Genomic DNA, 20,179 nt, shown 5'->3' with positions numbered 1-20,179 from the left:
CCAGATTTAATTACATGGTGTATTTGTTTCTTTCTAAACATGTTTTGTTCATTTTATTTTGTAAATTTTATATCATATTTCTTTGATTTTATTTATCTGACGTATTCTGGATATAACTAGTTAATTCAATTACCAAGGTTATTTTTTACAAAAATATTTAAAAAAAAAAGAATTTTGAAAAACAAAATTTTTAAACATATGAACGAGTGCTTTTTTGCATCAAAATTTGAAAAATTAAATACAATGCAGAAATAGAAATGACTGTTCAAATTGTTCGGTTAAAATTTTAATTAACTTCTTCTCGTCCTGAATATGCATGAAATATTTGCCACTGGACAATAAGCAAACAGCAATCAGTTAGTCAATCAAAATATGTAGCATTTGAATTTCATAAACATCAAATCTCTTTCCTTAGTACTCCAAATGTATTGCCAAGGGTCAATAACATGGAGACTACAGACCATATCATTGTCTGGATCTGCCCATGGGAGGACGATTACCATAAGAATTTGCCTTTTCAAACAAGGGAAGGCATTGATTTATTGCTTTCAATTTCTGTTTTTTATTTTAAAATTGCTTTTAAATTCTTAAAAATTTTCTAAGTGATATACTTTACCTACAAAGATTGTGAATAAAATAAGAAAAAGTTGACTATTAAGAAGAATTAACATTGGTATAAATGAAAAATGGAACTTTCATCCTGTTTGTGGTGAAAAAAAGGACTCATATAATTGATTTATTAAAATTACTGGGGTTAAATGTTTTTAAACTCTTTACATGTTGTCAGTGTCAATGAATTACTGAATTTCAAATACTTTGTGAATTTAAGTATAATTTCATGTTATAATCTTATTAAATTTAAGATAAAACTTTTCTTCATGTATTGATAGATTTAAATATTGGAAATATTCATACAATTTGATGTTTTTCTCCCTCCTCGAAGATACACCTGTACAACAGATAAAGTTTATTATGGTCGATTTAAATTTATTCATATGAACTCTGACCTTATTTTTCTTACTATAAAACAGGATGAAGACACTAAGAAATCATGAGTTACAATTCAGAGGAATCAGAATCTACACCACTTCTACGTGGTCATCCTGTGTCTGTACAAACAAGAGGCCTAGATTGTCGAAGAATAATGGTGCAAGTTGGAAAATTAGCTAGGAAGCATATAAGCAATGCTTGTAATAGGGAAGCATGGAAAACAAGATTTCCTATTACTAAATGGATATTAAAATACAGGTAGGAACATTTTATTAAGATTTTCTTTTTATTTCCAGTAAAGATTCTTAATATGCTGCAAAAATTTAGAATATTGTGAATTCTATTTAATTTTGTAAATTTTTTATTTTTTTTTCTCAATTTTTTTCATTTTTTCATTTTGCCTAATTGAAATTGGATAAGCATTTCTTTATATTCATTTATTTCTTGCTCTTTCAATCGAGATATAAGATATGCATGTTCAAAGCATGTTTCTGTGTCAACCTTTATCAGGAATGCTGAGCAAAAAAGTTGAAACCAAAAGATACATAAATACATATAAGGATAGCTAGAAATTTTAAGAACCATACAGTTTGTCTATTTTGTAAGTTTGTATGGATGTGTTTCTTTTTTTTTTGTATCTTTCACATGTATTTTCTTTTACTTAATCAAAATTAGATTATCATTTCCTGAAATATCATTTTTATTTTTTTTTATTTTGCCCTCTCAACCAAGATAATAAATAGATAGCAATGCACATTCAAAGCACGTTTCTGGGTGAACTTTTATCAGGATTGCAGAGCAAAAAAAATATCAAAAATAAAAGATAGACAAATACGTATAGAGAGAGCTACATTCAAAATTGAGTAGCCCAAAGCGTCTATGATCAAATTCTCTGACTGAGTTTCAAGTTGAAAACTGATTGTTTCCTCCCCCCAAAATTACAACATATTTTTAAGTATTTATCAAAATGCAGGTATGTCATAAATCATACTAGTGCACTGCTTATACTTGGCAAAAAGATGATGACAGAGGCTAGATTATTAGAATAGATAAGGGAATATTAGAACATAATCATTAAGTACAATCTACAAAAATAGAAAACTAAGTTCTATAAAAGTAGCAGGAGTCTAATTTGAAAATAAAGGAAAACTTAATGTCATGTGCTCCGGAAGGGTAAGAAGTTTCTGTTATACATCTTCCAGTAACTCATGAAAAAATATTTGGGAAAAAGTTAAAATGGAACCATGATGAAATATGTTGGAATATAATATGTATATGTGTTTCATGTTGGTTTTTTATATTGAAATTGACAGTACAAAAGAAATGAGACCTAGGATGTAAGAAAATGATTAAACCTATCAATGACACCTGTACACAAATTTCCTATCCTATTTTACATCAGATTCCTTGTATAGGGAGATTTATCCCCTCTTTGGACATTGCTAGTTGTAAAGCAACATTTCTGTCCATATCCAACACTCAAGCTTTTCCAATGACACATCTTCATCTTAGTTGAACCACTTTATCAGAATTATTGTTAATTTGTTTTCTTCCTGAATTTGCATGAAATATTTGCCACTGAACATTAGCCAAACAATCAATCAATCAATAAATTTAACGACAGATTTTTCGCTGTGAACTTAATGAAGCTTTTAAAAAGCTAAAAAAACAACTTACTTAAGTATAGAATAATTCTTTTTAATGAAGGTTAATACTTGGTTTCCATGAGTTTAAGAATTTTTATTTTGAAAAAAAAATTCTTTTTATTAGCGAATGCTCATATTTTCATTTCTGAACATTTAGATATTTAGGTTAACAGCAATTTCAGTAAGAAATGTTTTTAGGAGTTAAGTCCCTTGAAATGGACATTCAATGCTTAAGCTTTCATTTAGGGTTGAAGTTATCAGGGGTAAACAAAATAGCAGACACTTTTCTCATATTCAGTCTTGATTATAGTAATTATTGAAAGTAAGCTTGAGATTTGTTCATTGTTGAAGGCCAAACAGTGACCTATAGATGCTTATTTCCATGTCATTTAATGGACTCTGGTGGATAGTTTTCTTATTGGCAATCATACCACATCTCCTTACTTTTGTATTGACTTGTTATGAATATATGAATAAAAAGATATGTGTGGAAAATGTCAATGAAACAGCAATCTAACATTACAATTCACCAAAAGATATCTTGAGTTCAGCATACAGTTTTGAACAATACGACTACAGGGGTTTTTAACGACCTTGACCATCCATGAGGATCTCGCACGGTTAGGAAATTTCGAACAATAAGACAGGTGTCTTATAAAACAATATTGCAAGTTTTAAATAGGCCTGAAAGGAAAAAAGTTTTGAATAAATTTAACAAACTTAACTGAGGATAAAAAATTCTACCATCAACACCGACTTCTCCGACTTCTCTGAATAACAAATAATGAGCTTACTTCTTAAAGTCTTTTTAGTTTATTATACTGTTGGCCTGCTGTCGAATTAACATTTACCCAACATAAATATTTTGGTTTAGAGAGGTCACTACTCTGGGTTTGTTTTTAAAGACATTGCATTAGCAGGAGGTCTTTAAATTTGACAAATAGGTCAACAATTTCTTCAAAAACAGTTTATCTAGGGTTATGCAGATACCAAATCTGTCAAAATCTGTTTGTAGATCTAATATATTGATCTTTTACCTGTAACAAAATTTAAGAAATGGTAAATAGTGATATCAAAATGATTTTATCTTTGACAGTTGGATCATGAAAAAAGATATATGAAAATAAAGTAAAACAAAAAAAAACTCATTGTGAAGGTGCTATCAAAACTGAAATACGGTGCATTTATTATCATTCATGGAGTACCAATTTTCATTGATTTCATGGGTATAGGCTAGGGAACTCATGAATATAGATGTTCAATGAGTATAAATTTCTATTGGTTTTGCAAAAGCATGAAATTAAATATCCATGAAAATACAATTTTAACTCTATCCAGGAAAGTTGGTTCCATAAATGCATTCATAGTAGGTAATAATGGTAAAAAACAGACATATAAAAGGCTCGTAAAGCCTTCAGTTTCTCTTCTGTCTTAAAAAAACCCAGGAATTAATGATACTTTAACCTTTACTTTTTTATTGATTGGAGAAATTATTACAGCACAACATAAGAACAAACTATAAAAATCAGTTGAAAAGAGCTTAACTCATCTGAATTTAGAATATCATTTAAAAAAAATTAAAAAATTAAAAAAAACCTGAACTAAATTCATAAATACAAATCATTTAAGGTCACTTGCATAGAAATAACAGAAATAATCAGATAATTTGGCCTTCAAAATAAACAGATTCAATAAAATATCTCAAACTTGGTGATGATGCTATGCTTTCATAAGATCTTTTGAGACAATTTAAAAATTTCATATTTGGAAAAGATAACAGTAGTCCACTTAACGTTTGTCACAATTCATCTGACAAGATAAACATAAGATCTTAAAGGCAAAGACCGTTTACTTACTTAATTAGCCGATTTTCCTTTTATAAAGTAATGAATTGTCATAAGTGTGGCCTTGTTGAATGGTCAGTCTTGGAATGTCTACTATCAAGGGGTCAAGAGACGAAGGTTTAAGGAATTTGTGGCATGTGCTTGCTGTGTGGTCACTCCAGGAGGTCAATTGAACAATTAAACAATTCAGGTGGTGATTCTTTGTTGTCTTTTGTTTAGATAGCAGCTAGTCTTAACCGTTCATTGCTTTTGAAGATTCAGGAATGACCAAAATATGACAGTGTTACTTAACAAACCATTGGACATCTTTGTGAAAAAAAAATATATATTTTCAAGATTCTAATTGTCTCTTTATTTTATTTCTTATCATGGCTTTTCTTGGGGTATAGTAGTAACAAAATTTATAAATCATGAAGTCAAATGTGAGGAAATCTTTCCTTTAGCTCCAAGTAATGACTTGACCTTGTGTTTCTCTAAATATCTCTTAAATGACGTCTTTAGAATCAGGAAGGCAGTATACGTACGGTATATGATAGTGTTTTGTTTTGTTGTCATGAACACTGATAAGTCACAACTCTTAGATAAAGAAGAACTCCGGACACTGTTTATAAAAAGAACTGCTGACTTATTGCACTACTGTTTGGAGTCAATGTTCTAGAGTTGGGTCATTTTATAGACTGTAATCTGTTTGATCACAATTCTCTGTATGTAACATTGAATATTTTTAATGGAACTGTAAACTATTTATACATCTTCAGTCAGGCTACCTCGACAAAATTTATATTCTTTATGGTTTGATATGGTGCACAAAATTTATTTTCACTTATGTACACTTTTATTTCCTGCTTTTTGTTGGTCATTTTCATCCTGTTTTGGGCAAGGTTATTTTTTTCAGTTCTTTATAGGCAAGAATATTCATCTCCAAAATCCTCCTGGCCCATTCCCACTGTACCATAAAGAATGCATTTATGAAGGAAGATTGCACTGACTGAAAAACATGAATTATTCATGTTTCAGAACCTAAAGGATTCAAAGTAACTTCATTATGTATATAACAAATAAAAAATAGTACAACCTTAGACATTTTCTTCACAGTTATTTAGTTTTCAAAGATTTGTACAAGTATTATATCTAACCCTTCATTGTCTTTGTTTTTGTTCTTTTATTTAGAATTTAATTTTTTTTGTTATCTTTTGTTCTCAAGATTCAAGTTTATGAACATTTGAAATATTTTATCTTGAATATAAGACTTAATTATAAATATAAAGTTTTGTTCCTTATTTCAGAGTCAACGATCTGACTTCAGATTTTATAGCAGGACTAACAGTTGCTATGACAGTCATACCACAGGGACTTGCCTACTCTACATTAGCAGGTCTTCCTCCACAGGTAATTTTTATACACCCGCAAAATTTTTTTTGTTATACGACCGCAAAAATTTTTTTGTTATATGACAGCGAAAATTTTTTTGTTATACGACCGCAAAATATTTTTTGGGATCGTATGATGTCGTCGTCGTCTGCGTCGTCGTACGAAGACACATTGGTTTCAGAACAATAACTTTAGTTTAAGTTAATGGATCTCTATGAAATTTTTAAGAAGGTTCAATACCACAAAAGGAAAGTTGAGATTGATTTTGGGGATGATGGTCCCAACCGTTTAGGAATTAGGGGCCCAAAAGGGGCCCAAAACAAACTTTTTTCTAGTTTTAGGATAATAACTTGTGTATAAGTATTTCAATTGCTCTGAAATTGTACAACAATGTTTAATACCACAAGTAGAAGGTTGGATTCAATAGGGGTTATGGGGCAAACAGTTTAGGAATTAAGGGCCTAAAAGGGGCCAAAAACAACATTTTTTGTAGTTTCCGGACAATAACTTATGTGTATATATAAGTAGATATAGGAAGATGTGGTATGAGTGCCAATGAGACAACTCTCCATCCAAGTTACAATTTATAAAAGTAAACCATTATAGGTCAAGGTACAGCCTTCAACACAGAGCATTGGCTCACACCGAACAGCAAGCTATAAAGGGCCCCAAAAATCACTAGTGTAAAACCATTCAAGTATGGATCTCTCTGATATTGTACCATAAGGTTCCATATCACAAAGGGAAGGCTGGGATTGAGTTTGGGGGTAATTGCATCAAACATGTAGGAATTAGGGGCCAAAAAAGGGCCAAAAACATGCATTATAATTCTAGTTTCCAAACAATAACTTGTGTTAGATGTGTATGTATCTCTCTGAAATTGTACTACAAGGTTCCATACTACAAAGGAAAGGCTTGGATTGAGTCTTGGGGTAATTGCTCCAAGGGGGGATTCTAAAAGTCGCGGGGGAGGGGGGTTGGTTCCAATTTTTTTAAGGAATTCATATTTTTTTCAAAAATTTTCAAATTTCAAATTTTGTAAAAGTTTCATGAAGTAATCTTCAATTGCACAGTATTGCACAATAGATTTGTAAGATCTTTTACCACATTTATTTTGTGTCAGAAACCTATATTATGTCAAAAATTTGATCACAATCAAAATTCAGACAGTATCAAGCTTGAATATTATATCCAAATTCGCCCCAACTGTTCAGGGTTTGACCTCTGCGATCGTATCAGGCTGCGCTCAGCGAAGCATTTTATTAAAACTGGGTTTTCCGGGCGAGCTGCTGCTAACAGTTTCTGTGCAATTTTATGAACTGTGTAACCAATGCTTTTAAAATGTTGGTGTGTTGTTACTGATGATACATGAAGGTCAAGTTTTATATTGACTATTTTCGATTTTACTGTTCAAAAGTTATGGTCCTTAATAGGTTGGAAAATTGTACTTTATGTTGTTTCATTTCAATATTTCATAATATGAGCTGAGCCAATTACCAGTATGTACCTACCATATTCTGTCTTGATCTATGCAGGCATTTGTTAATTTTCCTCCTAAGCTAAGTCATCTTCAACACCCCTTAGGTATTTAGGATTCCATACCATAATTGGTCACATGATCTCTTAAAAAGACCAGGATGTAAAATTTGCATATTTATTCTTTTTCAGTATGGTTTATACTCAGCTTTTATGGGATGTTTTATATACACATTTCTTGGTACATCTAAAGATATTACCCTCGGTCCTACAGCTATAATGTCACTGATGACTGCAACTTTCGCCATGTCACCAATCAAAGACGATGCTACTTACGCTATTGTGTTATGTCTCATGACTGGAGTTGTACAACTTGTTATGGGATTGCTTAATTTAGGTAGGTAAACAATTTTTAAGTTTTGTTCAAAAAAGAGTGCAGTTCTTAAGAATTAAAATTGCAGAATTTCATCAATTTTTATTAATGTGTATTATACACAAATGTGTACTATACACTGTCAAATAGGGGTAATTTTAAAATGGCTAAGATATTTTTTGGTAAAGAATTATATTTTGTCAGGCCCTTCCCCCATGTTAACATCTTTCAAGATTTTCTGATGTCAAACTTTGAACAATTGATTTTCGCATTCGTTGAAAAATTCATATTCAAGTAATGAAAGCAGTATCAATCTTTTGGGAAGAAAATTGAATCTGTAACTTATTTATTTATTATCCAAAATTTGATTGAAGATGAAAATGAGCTATTTAAATATATAATGGAATTAGAACTTATTTTACAATAATTTTTTTCTATAATTGTTTAGGTATATTAGTGAATTTTATATCCCATCCTGTGATAAACGCCTTCACGTCTGCTGCTGCCATCACTATTGCCTTCGGACAAGTTAAGGTAGGTCGTAAAAAAAAACTTTTTTACAATGTTTGTTTGTCAGATTTACAGCTATTAACATTGTACATATAAAACTACTATCAATTATATATATAGAGATAAAGTTTAAAGAAAAAGAAACAATAATATAACAGCTAGCCAGATACAAGTCAAGAACATTGGCAATTTTTTTTTTTAGAATACTCCAATTGGTAAAGAAAATGATAAATTGTTATGTTTCTGACTTGGTGCTGGTTAATTCTAATTTTTTTTTATAGAAATGAAATTAAAGTTTAAGCATTTTGTCATTCATTTGTAGTACTTAAATAATTTGATTCAGAAGGATAATCGAAATACCAATTTATCAGTTCAATTGAACAATAAAAAACATGAACAAATTGTTATTTGATTGTCAACTATTAGGTTTTATGCATAATTTTTTATTAGAAAAAATAAATTTTCAAAAACCATTTGTATAAAATGAATTTTTATGTCTTGAGTCTAGATATTTTGTCAATATTACGTTATCCGTTTTTACTTTGATTTCAGGGAATATTAGGTCTGAAAAATATACCAAGAGATTTTCTGGATATGGTGTATGAAACTTTTAAACATATACCAGAGACAAAGTAAGTGTATATGTGTGTGTCCTTACAGTATACTCTTTGGAATTGTAAAAGTTTCATTAAATCAGTAATTTTTGATACCTTATTTTTTTAACTATGAATAACTATTTCTAGGAATGAAATATTACAACATCTACCTGCTTACTAATGATAAAAATTAAGTATTGAAAAGGAAGAGATAGTGGGTAGATTAGCATGAAAAGCACAATACAAATGAAATAAATTAAAAAAAAAAATGGTTAATAGATTCTCCAGTTCATGCACATTTCTAGATTCAAAAAATTAAGTGAACGATCAGTACATCAACAGATCAGAACATGTACTTTCATTGGCTATTTCAGTTAATAATAAGCTGAAGGGCCCATCATTTGCAGCATCATCCAAAAATTCCCTAGCTGTGACTTTTTTTTTAAAAAAGACAAGATTAAGTAGAATAAGGTTCATTTACATAAAATTCATCAAGGTTGAATTTTTCTTTTTTAGAGTACATTTTAAAGTCAAATAATTTGATACTCATTGTTATCCATGAATATTGCATCATCTTAAAAGGAACCTTTCAAATAGTTTTTTAAGCATATACATAGTAGCATTACTATTATTATTTATTTTTCAGTGTATGGGATTTAACAATGGGATTATCAAGCTTGGTTTTATTAGTCTTAATGAAGGTAAGATTTAGAAAGAAAAATTTTCAAAATCAATATCACGAAAAATTCTTAATTTAATTCAGATATGTTACGTGCACAATATTGGTTTTTAAAAGATAATCTATAAATAGATGAGTTTTTAATCTAACGGGAACAAAAAATTGAAATGAGAATTGATGATATTAAAAAAAAATGATTTAAATCTATTCCAATTTGAAAGTTATTCTTGATCAATCACTGATGGTAAATATACTGTAATTTCCCTAGAAAGTATACTGAAATATTCTTCACATATTTCATAAAATCCATTTTTAAAATGAAATCAAAATGTTATTTTTAGAAATTGAGAACAATAGAATGGAAAGACGATCCCGGTACTACACCATCACGCTGTGTAAAAGTTGCTAGATATATTCTTTGGCTAGTTGGAACAAGTAAGTTTGAATTTATAAATTATATACTGTGGGTTCATTATTATTTGTTATATGCTAATTTTAATGATGATGATTGATGGCTGCTTAATGTCCAGCTTCAAATTAATATGCATATTCAGTATGAGAACATGTTAATGTAATATGAATATTAATCCAAAAAGAAAAAATATGAAATAAAAACTATTGCATTACATTTAAATACATTCAGTAGACAGAGGTAGCATAAATAATCCAAGTTATCTCCCTTGCCTGTATTTTTTTTTTATTATTCTTATTTCAAGCTTATTTTCGTTGTGGTTCATATTATTATTTAAAGAGATAAGTCTCTCATTTCACAACACTCTTTTATTTGCAGGTGCTAATGCAATAGTTGTGATATCTGCTTCGGGAATAGTAGCCATTCTACTTAATTATGATGTAGACAAGCTTTCAATTACCGGTCATATTAAAAGTGGATTACCACCAGTAAAAGTCCCTGCATTCTCTGTGTCTGATGGTAACACAACTATCAGTACTTCAGAAATTTTTTCGGTAAAGTAAAATTCATTTATTTATGCAATACATATAGTTTTTAAAACACAATGATCCATCTATTCAATAAATTGAATTATTTCTAGAAAAAAAATGTCTTACATTTTTTTTTGGAATGTTTTATTTGAGCATGTTCAATAAATTAGTTTCATGGAAAATATATCATTTATCTGTAAATCAACTTTGTATGAAAAAAAGTTAGCTGTTATAATTATTATTGCTCAAGTAAACAGTTTGATTCAGGTAACCTTTAAACCTTAAGTTTAACTGAGTTCTGCTTGGTTTCAATAGCTATCATTTTTTTTCCAAACACCGGTAAAATTATGAATAGACTAGACCAATTTTTTATATATATTTTTTATTATTTTATTTGCAGGGTATAGGAGCAGGATTTATCATTGTACCATTACTTGGTCTTGTAGAACTCATAGCCATCGCCAAAGCATTTTGTAAGTATACTGGTACATTAATTTTAAAACATATAGGACCCATTTGTAATGTGTTTTTTTTATTTACAATCCAAGCAAACATTGTTCATGCAAAAGTTGTAATTCTAACAAGTTTTGTTTTTTAACAGCTAACATTAAAATGAGTTGAAAGTTTATTAAATGTTTTTTCGGCATCAAAACCTTCCAATCGATGTTTTGAAAACAACTTTCCACTTTTCTATCAATGCCGGTATTTATCGGTGTGTGCCATTATAGAAGCCATATCGAGGATTTAATATCCTATCACCTGTTTATTGTTCAATCATACTATTATCACTTGTTACTTAGCCGCCGGCCAGGTCAAAATCTCCACATGTTGCGTAATCAGGATACGTTTAATACATCAGGTTTTTATTTCTTCAATAACAAACATTCGTAAACATCGCCTGATATTTTTCATTCATGATATTTTTAATACACGGGATTTTTTTCTCTTCAACGGGAGGAGACCCCTGAAAATAGGATTATTGTACTCTTGTCGGGAGGTTCACATGTATGCATTTTTATACCCAGTCTAAGAAAGTAGGGTGGGTTTTTATCTATTTGTTCGTCACTCCCAAATCAGGATAAATTTTTGGTTTAAGTTAGTTGACCATGAAGTTGTCGTCACACCAACATTAAACTTAGTACATAAGTTCATAATGATGTGAAAGGTTTCTGTATTGTAAATTTTATAACTTTTTATTTTCAGCAAGAAGAAATAATTATAAAATTTATCCTAGTCAAGAACTCATTGCCATTGGTAAGTTGAACTACTTTAGTGACATTCCTAAAAATTTTAATTTTTTTTAAGTCTTAATGTCTTAAAAGAGGGACGAAAGATACCAGAGGGACAGTCAAACTCATAGATCGAAAACAACTGACAACGCCATGGCCAAAAATAAAAAGACAAACAGACAAATAATAGTACAGATGACACAATATAGAAAACTAAAGACTAAGCAACACGAACCCCACCAAAAACTGGGGGTGATCTCAGGTGCTCCGAAAGGGTAAGCAGATCCTGCTCCACATGTGGCACCCGTGTATAATTTAGTATAAAAATGTTGTATCCTATTGGAGAATGTATGAGAATAAATATATATTATAGTTTTCACACAATTATCACAAGTATGTTTTACATTTAAAAAAAAAAACAAAATAAATTTTATTTGCGCTGTAAAGGTTTCAGAAATAAATATTTAACATTGATGTTTTTTTTAGGAGAATTATAGTTGTTTGATTATTTATAAGTTAACCAAAATTTTAATGTGAAAAAAATATTTGTATATGTATTTCTTAATTTTTATGCCCCGGCCATGGCGGTGGGGGCATTAAGTTTTACCCTTGTCCGTCTGTACGTACGTACGTACGTACGTCCCAAAATTGGTTTCCGTTTTCTAACTTGAGTTTGCTACAACCAAATGTTATGAAACTTATACACAATGCTTATTACCACAAAACATAGATCAATATTGAATTTTGGTGGCATCACTTTAACCGTTCTAGAGTTATGCCCCTTTATAAATGGAAAAATTGCAAAATTTTTAGTTTCCGTTCTCTAATTTATTGTAGGTATAGCCAATATAGTTAGCTCATTTTTTTCATCATATCCAGTCACAGGGAGTTTCTCCAGGTGAGTTTCCTCTAATAACATTCAGATTTTGTAATTAACTCTTTTGAAAAAAGTTTTTCCCTGAAATGTGCAATTTGATGTGTAGGTGGAATATTTTTTTAGGTCAAGATAACTGTATCAAACTTAAATTCAAATTTTCAATTTTAATATTTTGATTTCAACATTTTTAAAACACTTTATAAAATCTTAATTATAATAAATCATATGTAAGAAAATTAGTTAACAGTTTTAAAAGTATAACTTATATGACAAAAAGATTTTTTTTAAAAATAATTCATATGAAGACTATATGTCTCTACTTTTAGCCATTTCATTATTTGATTTTCTCTTCTGTTCTGTAGAACTGCAGTAAATTCACAGAGCGGTGTTCGGACTCCAGCTTCTGGGATAGTCACTGGTGCAATAATACTGTTGGCATTACAAGTGTTAACACCATTGTTTAAATACATTCCTAAATCTGCCTTGGCAGCTGTTATCATCTCGGCCGTAATACAGATGGTGGATTATGAAATTCCACGAACATTATGGCGGGTGAAAAGTAAGTTTCTTATTGTGATCTTTGAGTCTGTCTGTCTGTTCATTCATTCCTCCTTTGTTGGTTGGTCTGTTGGTCTTTCAGCACTTATAACTAAAACTTAGTAACAAGGGAATCAATTTCAATGAAATTTTAAGAAAATCTTCAACACTCAATGGCACCTTCTAGTTTATTAAATATTCTGTTTGGGTCAATATGCACAAAGACTAATGCAATAATCTTTTAATTGTGTGGTAAATATTTATACACGAAACTTTTTTAATTTATCTGTGTTGTTCTGTTTTTATGCAGAAAAAAAATGTGTTTACATACATTTATCTATTTAAAGGATTTTTGAATTTTCCCAAGACAAAACATTGATTTTTACCATATCTGTACAAATTGGGAAGTCAGGAATGATTACGTAACTCTGCTCCGTTTTCCTAGTGATATTTATTTTTTATTTCTGTATTCATATTTAGTATTCAATATTATGTAAATGTTTTATTGTTGTTGTTTTTCAGAACTTGACCTCATACCCTTAATAATAACATTTATTTCCTCGCTGGCAGTTGGAATAGAAGTAAGTTAAAAAAAAAAAAAGGCAGCATCTTTTTATCTTTTTATTTTAACATTTAGTGATGAATAAAAGGGGAATTTGGGGTAAACATCAATGAAACAGCAACTCAAGTTAACCGAAAATAAACATCTGTAAGGTTTTGAATATGGACGACAATTCACAAGTGCCCAACAACATGTATATAAACAAATATATTTCCTTAATATTAAAATAAAAAGCATCAGATACAATGCAAGAATTTATGGTCTTGGTATAAGTATATCTTTTTCTGTCATTTTAAGTATGACAATGTTAATTCTACCAGCATGTGATATTTTGTCAGTCACATGGTTTATGGTTTTCAAAGAAACTAGAATTTACACTTATGAAACTAAGCACTACATATAGGACCAATTAAGAACACTGTTGCATTATGGGAGTATAATTGTTTCAAAAAATTCTTAATTTTTTCATACAACATTTATGTAGACTCTTAGGCTGAACATCATATGTATGAGTAATGAAGTAAATTAATAATTGGTCCATTGTAAAAAAAAACCCACACAAAGTGATGTTAATACCTATTAACATATAATCAACTGTAGATTAAAATAATATCTTTTTTTTGCAGTATGGCATTATAATTGGTGTTGGTATTTCTTTGATTATGTTGTTGTATCCCATGGCCAGACCAAAAATTAAGGTAAGAGTTGAAAATAAACCAATCAAAAACTATGTGTCATAGAGTAAATTGGCATTTTATATAAAAAAAAAGGTTTAAGCAACTAAAGGTATGGCATTCAACAATGAGCAAAACCCTTACCATATAAGAAGCTATAAAAGTCCCTGATATGACAGTTTTGAATTAAAGTCTTTGCAAATAGTTAATGATAAAGTTATCATTTTTTTTAATTTTTAAAACCTTTTACTTCCCTGTGTATACTTATATCATATTCCTAGATAGATACATATCTTGAAACAAGTGAGCATTAATAAACATAAAAAAATAAATATGATTCCAGATTTTAGATTTATGCTTTCCAAAAATTGGCAGTCAGGTAGATTTAAGTCATTATATGCTTAACTTTTAGTTGCACATACAAAAAGAGAGGGATTTAGAAAATGGTTTCTTCTTTTAAACATGAGAGTAAATATTGTAACAACAATGTAATGTTTTTGTTTCATTATTGCATGTTTAAAAAAAATAAAATGTTGTTAAATTTGTAAAATTGCATGTGGTTACCAATGTGCATTGTAAGATTATTGCATAAAATTGGTGCTGAAATTAGAATTATATTGAAAGTGCACTTTAGAAAAACTTGAAATTTAAAAATATTCAGTTTGGGACAATATTTACCAAGGTTTGTGTAATAATCTTACAATTGTGTGGCAAATCTTTACATAAAATATGTTTTAACTGGTCTGTATTGTTCTGTATTTTTATGTGGTAGAAATAAATCTGTTTCGATATCAGGAAATAATGAATTCTGTAAGAGCTCTAATTTTGATATACAAGGGAAACATCACAATTTATCTTTCTAAGCTAGAGTCTTAAAAACACAAGTCAAATAAACACAACAACTGTTATCTAATGTTTTCTTTTATATGCCGCTACTGAAATATTACCATACTTTGAAAAAAAATGTTCTTGCTTAAAGCTTCATTTTTTTTCATTTAAATTTATCTTGCTAAACCTTTTTTTGACAGAATTTGTACCAGCTCATGTGTTTTTTTTGGGTATAAATGATGAAAATTACCAGATCCATGTAACATTTCACCCTTCTGTACATTATAATTCCTGCAGCCATCTTAACCTTTGCAGCATTTTGCAGAATTTTGCAAGAATTCAAAGAAATAGCTTAATTAATTCTTAATGCAACTTTAGCAATAATCATGGAGGTAGACAGAAAAATTTGATAATACATGTATATATATTTTTTTTTCAGACAGTACCAACTGATGCAAACAATATATTAGTATTAAAGATAAATCATGGTTTGAATTTCCCAGCTGTTGACTATATTCTAGAAGAAATGGAACATCTGTCAGAAAAAGGTGAGAAATATATAAATAAAAGGTGATGTGGGGTCAATGTCAATGAGACAGCAACCCAACAGTCATTCAGAAACAGATGAGAGGGTATTTGATAGATACAAGTGGGTAAATTTGAAATTTGTACGAATATGTTCTAGTTCCAAAAAGTTTCACAATGTATGAAGCCGTTAAAAACAGAAATGTGTACAATGTGGAGATGTGGTATGATTGTTAATGAGATAACTATCCATCAAAGATCAAAGGACCAGGATGTAAACAATTTTTAGAGTAAAAGATTTTGTTTTATAAATTTAGAAAAAAATTGATCCTATTCCTTTGATACCATGCAAAAATGACTTCTTATTAGAGCTAATTTCCTAATGCTTAAAGATTAAGACTTTTGTTGGCCAGCTTGCTTTGTTTGTATAAATGTTTTCTCAAGTATTGTAATTAAGATTGACATCTGCAAACAATATAGATTGGGCAGAGTTCAACCTTACTAACATTGTCTTGTAATGTTTACATGTACAATTGGGTGTTCTTAACCTACAGGATAACATCCAATCAAATGTTTATGTATAATGTATACAGGTTTAACTCCACCTATTTTATATGGTTTGCAGATGTCAATCTTAATTACAATGCTTGAGCAAACGTTGATACAAACAAAGCATGAAAAGCCAACCAAAATCTTACTCTACAAGCATTAGGAAATTAGCTCTAACACTCATATCAGCACAATGTATCTTCAAAATTAATTTCTTTCAATTTCAGACGGCAGATACCAGTCAGTTGTTTTAGATTGCAGTCATATATCAGAAATAGACTATAGTTCTATACAAGTAAGTATTTAGAAATATGTTTGAACAGCAAAATTTATGCTTATAAAGCATCTATATATAGATATTGCCGTATTAGTTAAATTTTATTACAATACAATACAATACTTTATTCTCTAAAAACCAATACAATCAAAGGTACAGAGGTATTAATTTTGTTGTTTATAATTTGTATAGTTAATTAGCTAATATGACATTTAGATGCAACAAAGCTCAACCCATTAATGATTTCTCATTGTTATATAATTTTAATGTAGCAGTTAATAAAATAACTTTTTATGCCTCACAATGTATTGTCTTTCATTTTGCAGTGTATAAAAGAAATGATTGTTGAATTTGCAAGGAGAGATTCAAAGATTGTCTTTGCCTGTATTACAGTAAGTTAGAAATTTAATTTGAAACAATCAGTCCCCGATTTGTGAAATTGTGCTTCATATTAAGGTTTACATTGACAAAAAAGGGGGCTGCCATTGTCAGGGTTATAATGACCTCAAGTTTGCCAATAAAAATTTCCTGCATTTGAAGGTGCAATGAAATTGTTGTAACACATAGTTTATAGTTTTCGACCTTCGTGATGTATCAGGAATTTTTATGACATTTCATATAGTCAAACTATTAAAAAGAATTAAACAAAAATAAAAACAAAAACAAAAATACATAAAATTGCTGAATTAGAAAATGAAGGTGATTAATTTCTGCCATAAACAGGTCAAATGTTAGCTCTGGTTGACCTAAAAAAGATAAATCATTTATATTTTTAAATATTAGAGCTTTCATTTATAATTCAAATTTTCGATATTTTATAATTAATTGCTTAAAGTTTCCATTTATAATGCAGACTCTAATGGTTATTTTTTTATTTCACAGGAAAAAGTATTTCGATACATAGAATATGCAGAAATAAATGACCTTGTGGTCAGTGCTACAATAAAAGATGGCTGTAGGATATTACAAGGTAAGAATAGATTTTAACATAAAGCTGATTCGTTATTATTTATTGAATGCTGATTTTTATGGATATTTGATAGGAACAATCAGCTAATAGAAGGCCAAATACACCTTGTATGATAACTGTTCTAAGTACTTAATTCAATGAACAAACTTTTTTTTGAAGAAAATGTTAAACAATGAGTCCAAATTAAATAGAAAAATGGGAGTATTAATAAGTGCAGAATTGGTACATAAGAAAAAAGTAAAAAAAAATGTGTCTGTTGTGATTTGTGAAGCATTCCTGTTTTCTTTTTTTTTTCTCGGGACCTTCATTTTAAACAAAAAGAAGTCTTAAAATGTTTCATACTATTGTTTATTCTGAACAGGCTGGCTGAAAAAAAATCAGTCTATTTAACTACACTGAAACGTTAGAAAAAAGTAAAGAGAGATGGGGGCAGAAAAAAAAAACAGAAATTGAAAAAAAGACAGAAAATACCATTGTGAAAAGAAAAAAGATAAACAACAGTCTGCAAAATACTACAGTTAGACCAAGAGTTGCATCCCATTACACATGTATAAATTTTTACTGGAACTAATTCAGCCGTCACAAAGTGTTGCAGCTTTCAAAAAAGCTGAACATTAGTCATTAAAAATTTTGGCATATTTCATTTCTATGCTTCCCTTGAGAGTTTTGGAAAGATTATCTGTGTGATTATGATCAATCAAATCATGAGATCTTCCTTGTCACTTTTTCAAAAAAAAATATTTGATAACTATTTTTATACTTTATTTCAGATGAGTTAAAGAAAGAACTCCAGAATGGTGAATTACCACATACCCTCGGAGAAGCTACTGTTATTGTTGATATTAGCAGCCGTTTGTAATATTGAACTAAGTGAGATTATAAAACAAAAATCATTGTTTATACCATACATCATCGGACAAACTTCATCCTTGTATTATGTGATAAAATATTTCAAGAAATTGTCTAAATATGATCAAATGCTTAGTCATTTTCTTGATCTTTTGAATTATGTGATTGTATATTTTTTTAAATGGCTAATGTTGGATATTATATTGTTCCATTTTATAATGGTACCATCATGGTTCCGTTAAAAAATTTTGTGTTGGATTGGCGGATCAAGGGGGGTCTTCTGGGTGTTGGAACCTCCCTCCTTTTTTTCCTCAATTTTTTTTGTGTTTTTTTTTTGTGTGAATATTTCATGGTGTTCCGGGGGTTTTCCCCCCTTTCAAAATAGCTGGATCCGCGCCGGTGTTGTATTGTGTTTAGGTTCAAAACTGTATTGTTGATAACATAACATTATTGAGAGCTGTGATGATTTTAACTATGGTGATTTATATTTTTACAAATAGAGGCATTCAAAATAATTGTATGTAACTTGAACTTGTTATTGATCGTTAAATAAAAATTGCTTATATTTGTCTGTATGAAAAAATAACCAGAATTATGCTTAAAGAACTTATTTCTTGTAAGATGTGTGCAAAATCGTTTGTTCTGAGATGAATGCTTGAGAAAAGCTAAAAGTTTATAGGATTACTCATTCTCTTAAAAAGTTTCACTATTAAGGTAATGAATAATAAATTTGTATTCATTCATAATTATCTGAATTACTTCCCCTTTCTCTACCTAACTTTATTAAATTATAACTAAAATCAGAACTTCCCTTTTCCTATAAAGTTGAAATATTATTAAAAGAGTAAACAAACAAAACCAAAACAAACTAAACAAACATTTCATGGCTGAATTAGAATAATAACCAATATTTGAAGAGAAAAATACAAATTTACAAATTTAGGGCTATTCCATTAAAATGTATGTGGGAGGGTAGGAAGGGAAGTTTAATTATTGAATGTGGGTCATGGGTCTTTTTTCAGTATGCATCTATTACCATTATGCAAAATTATCTTAAAAATGATTCTTGGTTGTAGGGATATTTTGAAAGTCCCTTCCTACCCTCCAACATACATTTTAATGGAATAGCCCTTACTTGTTGGAATAGAGTTTGCATATTCAAGATTATTTTCTTCAATTTTCGTGTCAGAACTTCGTAAAAAGACAAAGCCATATGATACTTTATGTTTTTGTTTAGAATACAAGTAGTAATTTACGGGGCTCTCTATTCTTAAAATTATAGATTTGCAGTGTGTAAAAAATCAAAGAACATTTTCCTTAGGGACGGTGAGAATCTGTGTGACAATATAGATTAAGATTTAAGCAGACGTAGTTAAAAGTTACAAGTTAAAACATTTTTACACACAGAAGCAGGTTGTTCAAATTGTTGTAAAGATATTTTTGTTATTTTGTTTATAAGTGCTTGTTTTAAATGTGACCAGTATTTGTTTTATAAGAATATATGTATTTTGTAAATGATAATTATTATTATGTATTTATATGAATTTTATATGAATAAAACTGAAGTAAATTAGTCTCTATTCTGTAATATGTTCGATGTGAAAGAGCTGTCATGAAATGTTTAATTTGTCTTTACATGTGGATTATCAAAGTTCCTTCTATTCCTTATAATATGTCTTTGTAATTGGCACTTCACAGATCAATGGCTTTGGTTAACTTTTGTGTCAAAGTACAATCTCAGTTCAGTTTTAGCCACACTTAATCGTCTCATCTGCTGCAATATTTGAATTGTTGTTAAAGAGAAATACATCTGAAACTGAGGTCAACTCAATTGTCAGATGAGATTGGTAAGATGCACAAGTTCATGGACATGTA

At 29.5% G+C, this 20,179-nt stretch overlaps 1 protein-coding gene across 1 annotated transcript in view; it reads left to right on the top strand.

Annotated features, from left to right (window-relative positions):
* Positions 1–19,877, top strand: part of LOC127707953 (sodium-independent sulfate anion transporter-like) — a 53,370-nt gene extending 33,493 nt beyond the window's left edge. Inside the window, exons 3-21 of the mRNA XM_052212720.1 lie at positions 1,032–1,248; positions 5,767–5,869; positions 7,520–7,724; positions 8,149–8,234; positions 8,763–8,842; positions 9,453–9,507; positions 9,827–9,920; positions 10,276–10,451; positions 10,828–10,900; positions 11,631–11,681; positions 12,494–12,554; positions 12,896–13,092; positions 13,593–13,651; positions 14,259–14,330; positions 15,574–15,682; positions 16,436–16,503; positions 16,812–16,877; positions 17,368–17,455; positions 18,226–19,877. Coding sequence (XP_052068680.1) covers positions 1,052–1,248; positions 5,767–5,869; positions 7,520–7,724; positions 8,149–8,234; positions 8,763–8,842; positions 9,453–9,507; positions 9,827–9,920; positions 10,276–10,451; positions 10,828–10,900; positions 11,631–11,681; positions 12,494–12,554; positions 12,896–13,092; positions 13,593–13,651; positions 14,259–14,330; positions 15,574–15,682; positions 16,436–16,503; positions 16,812–16,877; positions 17,368–17,455; positions 18,226–18,314 — 1,929 coding nt within the window. The 5' untranslated portion in view covers positions 1,032–1,051 and the 3' untranslated portion in view covers positions 18,315–19,877. The remainder of the gene's footprint in view (positions 1–1,031; positions 1,249–5,766; positions 5,870–7,519; positions 7,725–8,148; positions 8,235–8,762; positions 8,843–9,452; positions 9,508–9,826; positions 9,921–10,275; positions 10,452–10,827; positions 10,901–11,630; positions 11,682–12,493; positions 12,555–12,895; positions 13,093–13,592; positions 13,652–14,258; positions 14,331–15,573; positions 15,683–16,435; positions 16,504–16,811; positions 16,878–17,367; positions 17,456–18,225) is intronic.
* Positions 19,878–20,179: the final 302 nt, after the last annotated feature.

Source organism: Mytilus californianus, unplaced genomic scaffold (genome assembly GCF_021869535.1).
Source record: "Mytilus californianus isolate M0D057914Y unplaced genomic scaffold, xbMytCali1.0.p SCAF_7, whole genome shotgun sequence".
Classification (NCBI taxonomy): Eukaryota; Metazoa; Mollusca; class Bivalvia; order Mytilida; family Mytilidae; genus Mytilus; species Mytilus californianus.
The sequence above is the reverse complement of the archived record's forward strand: the minus strand, read 5'-3'. Positions and strand labels throughout refer to the sequence as shown.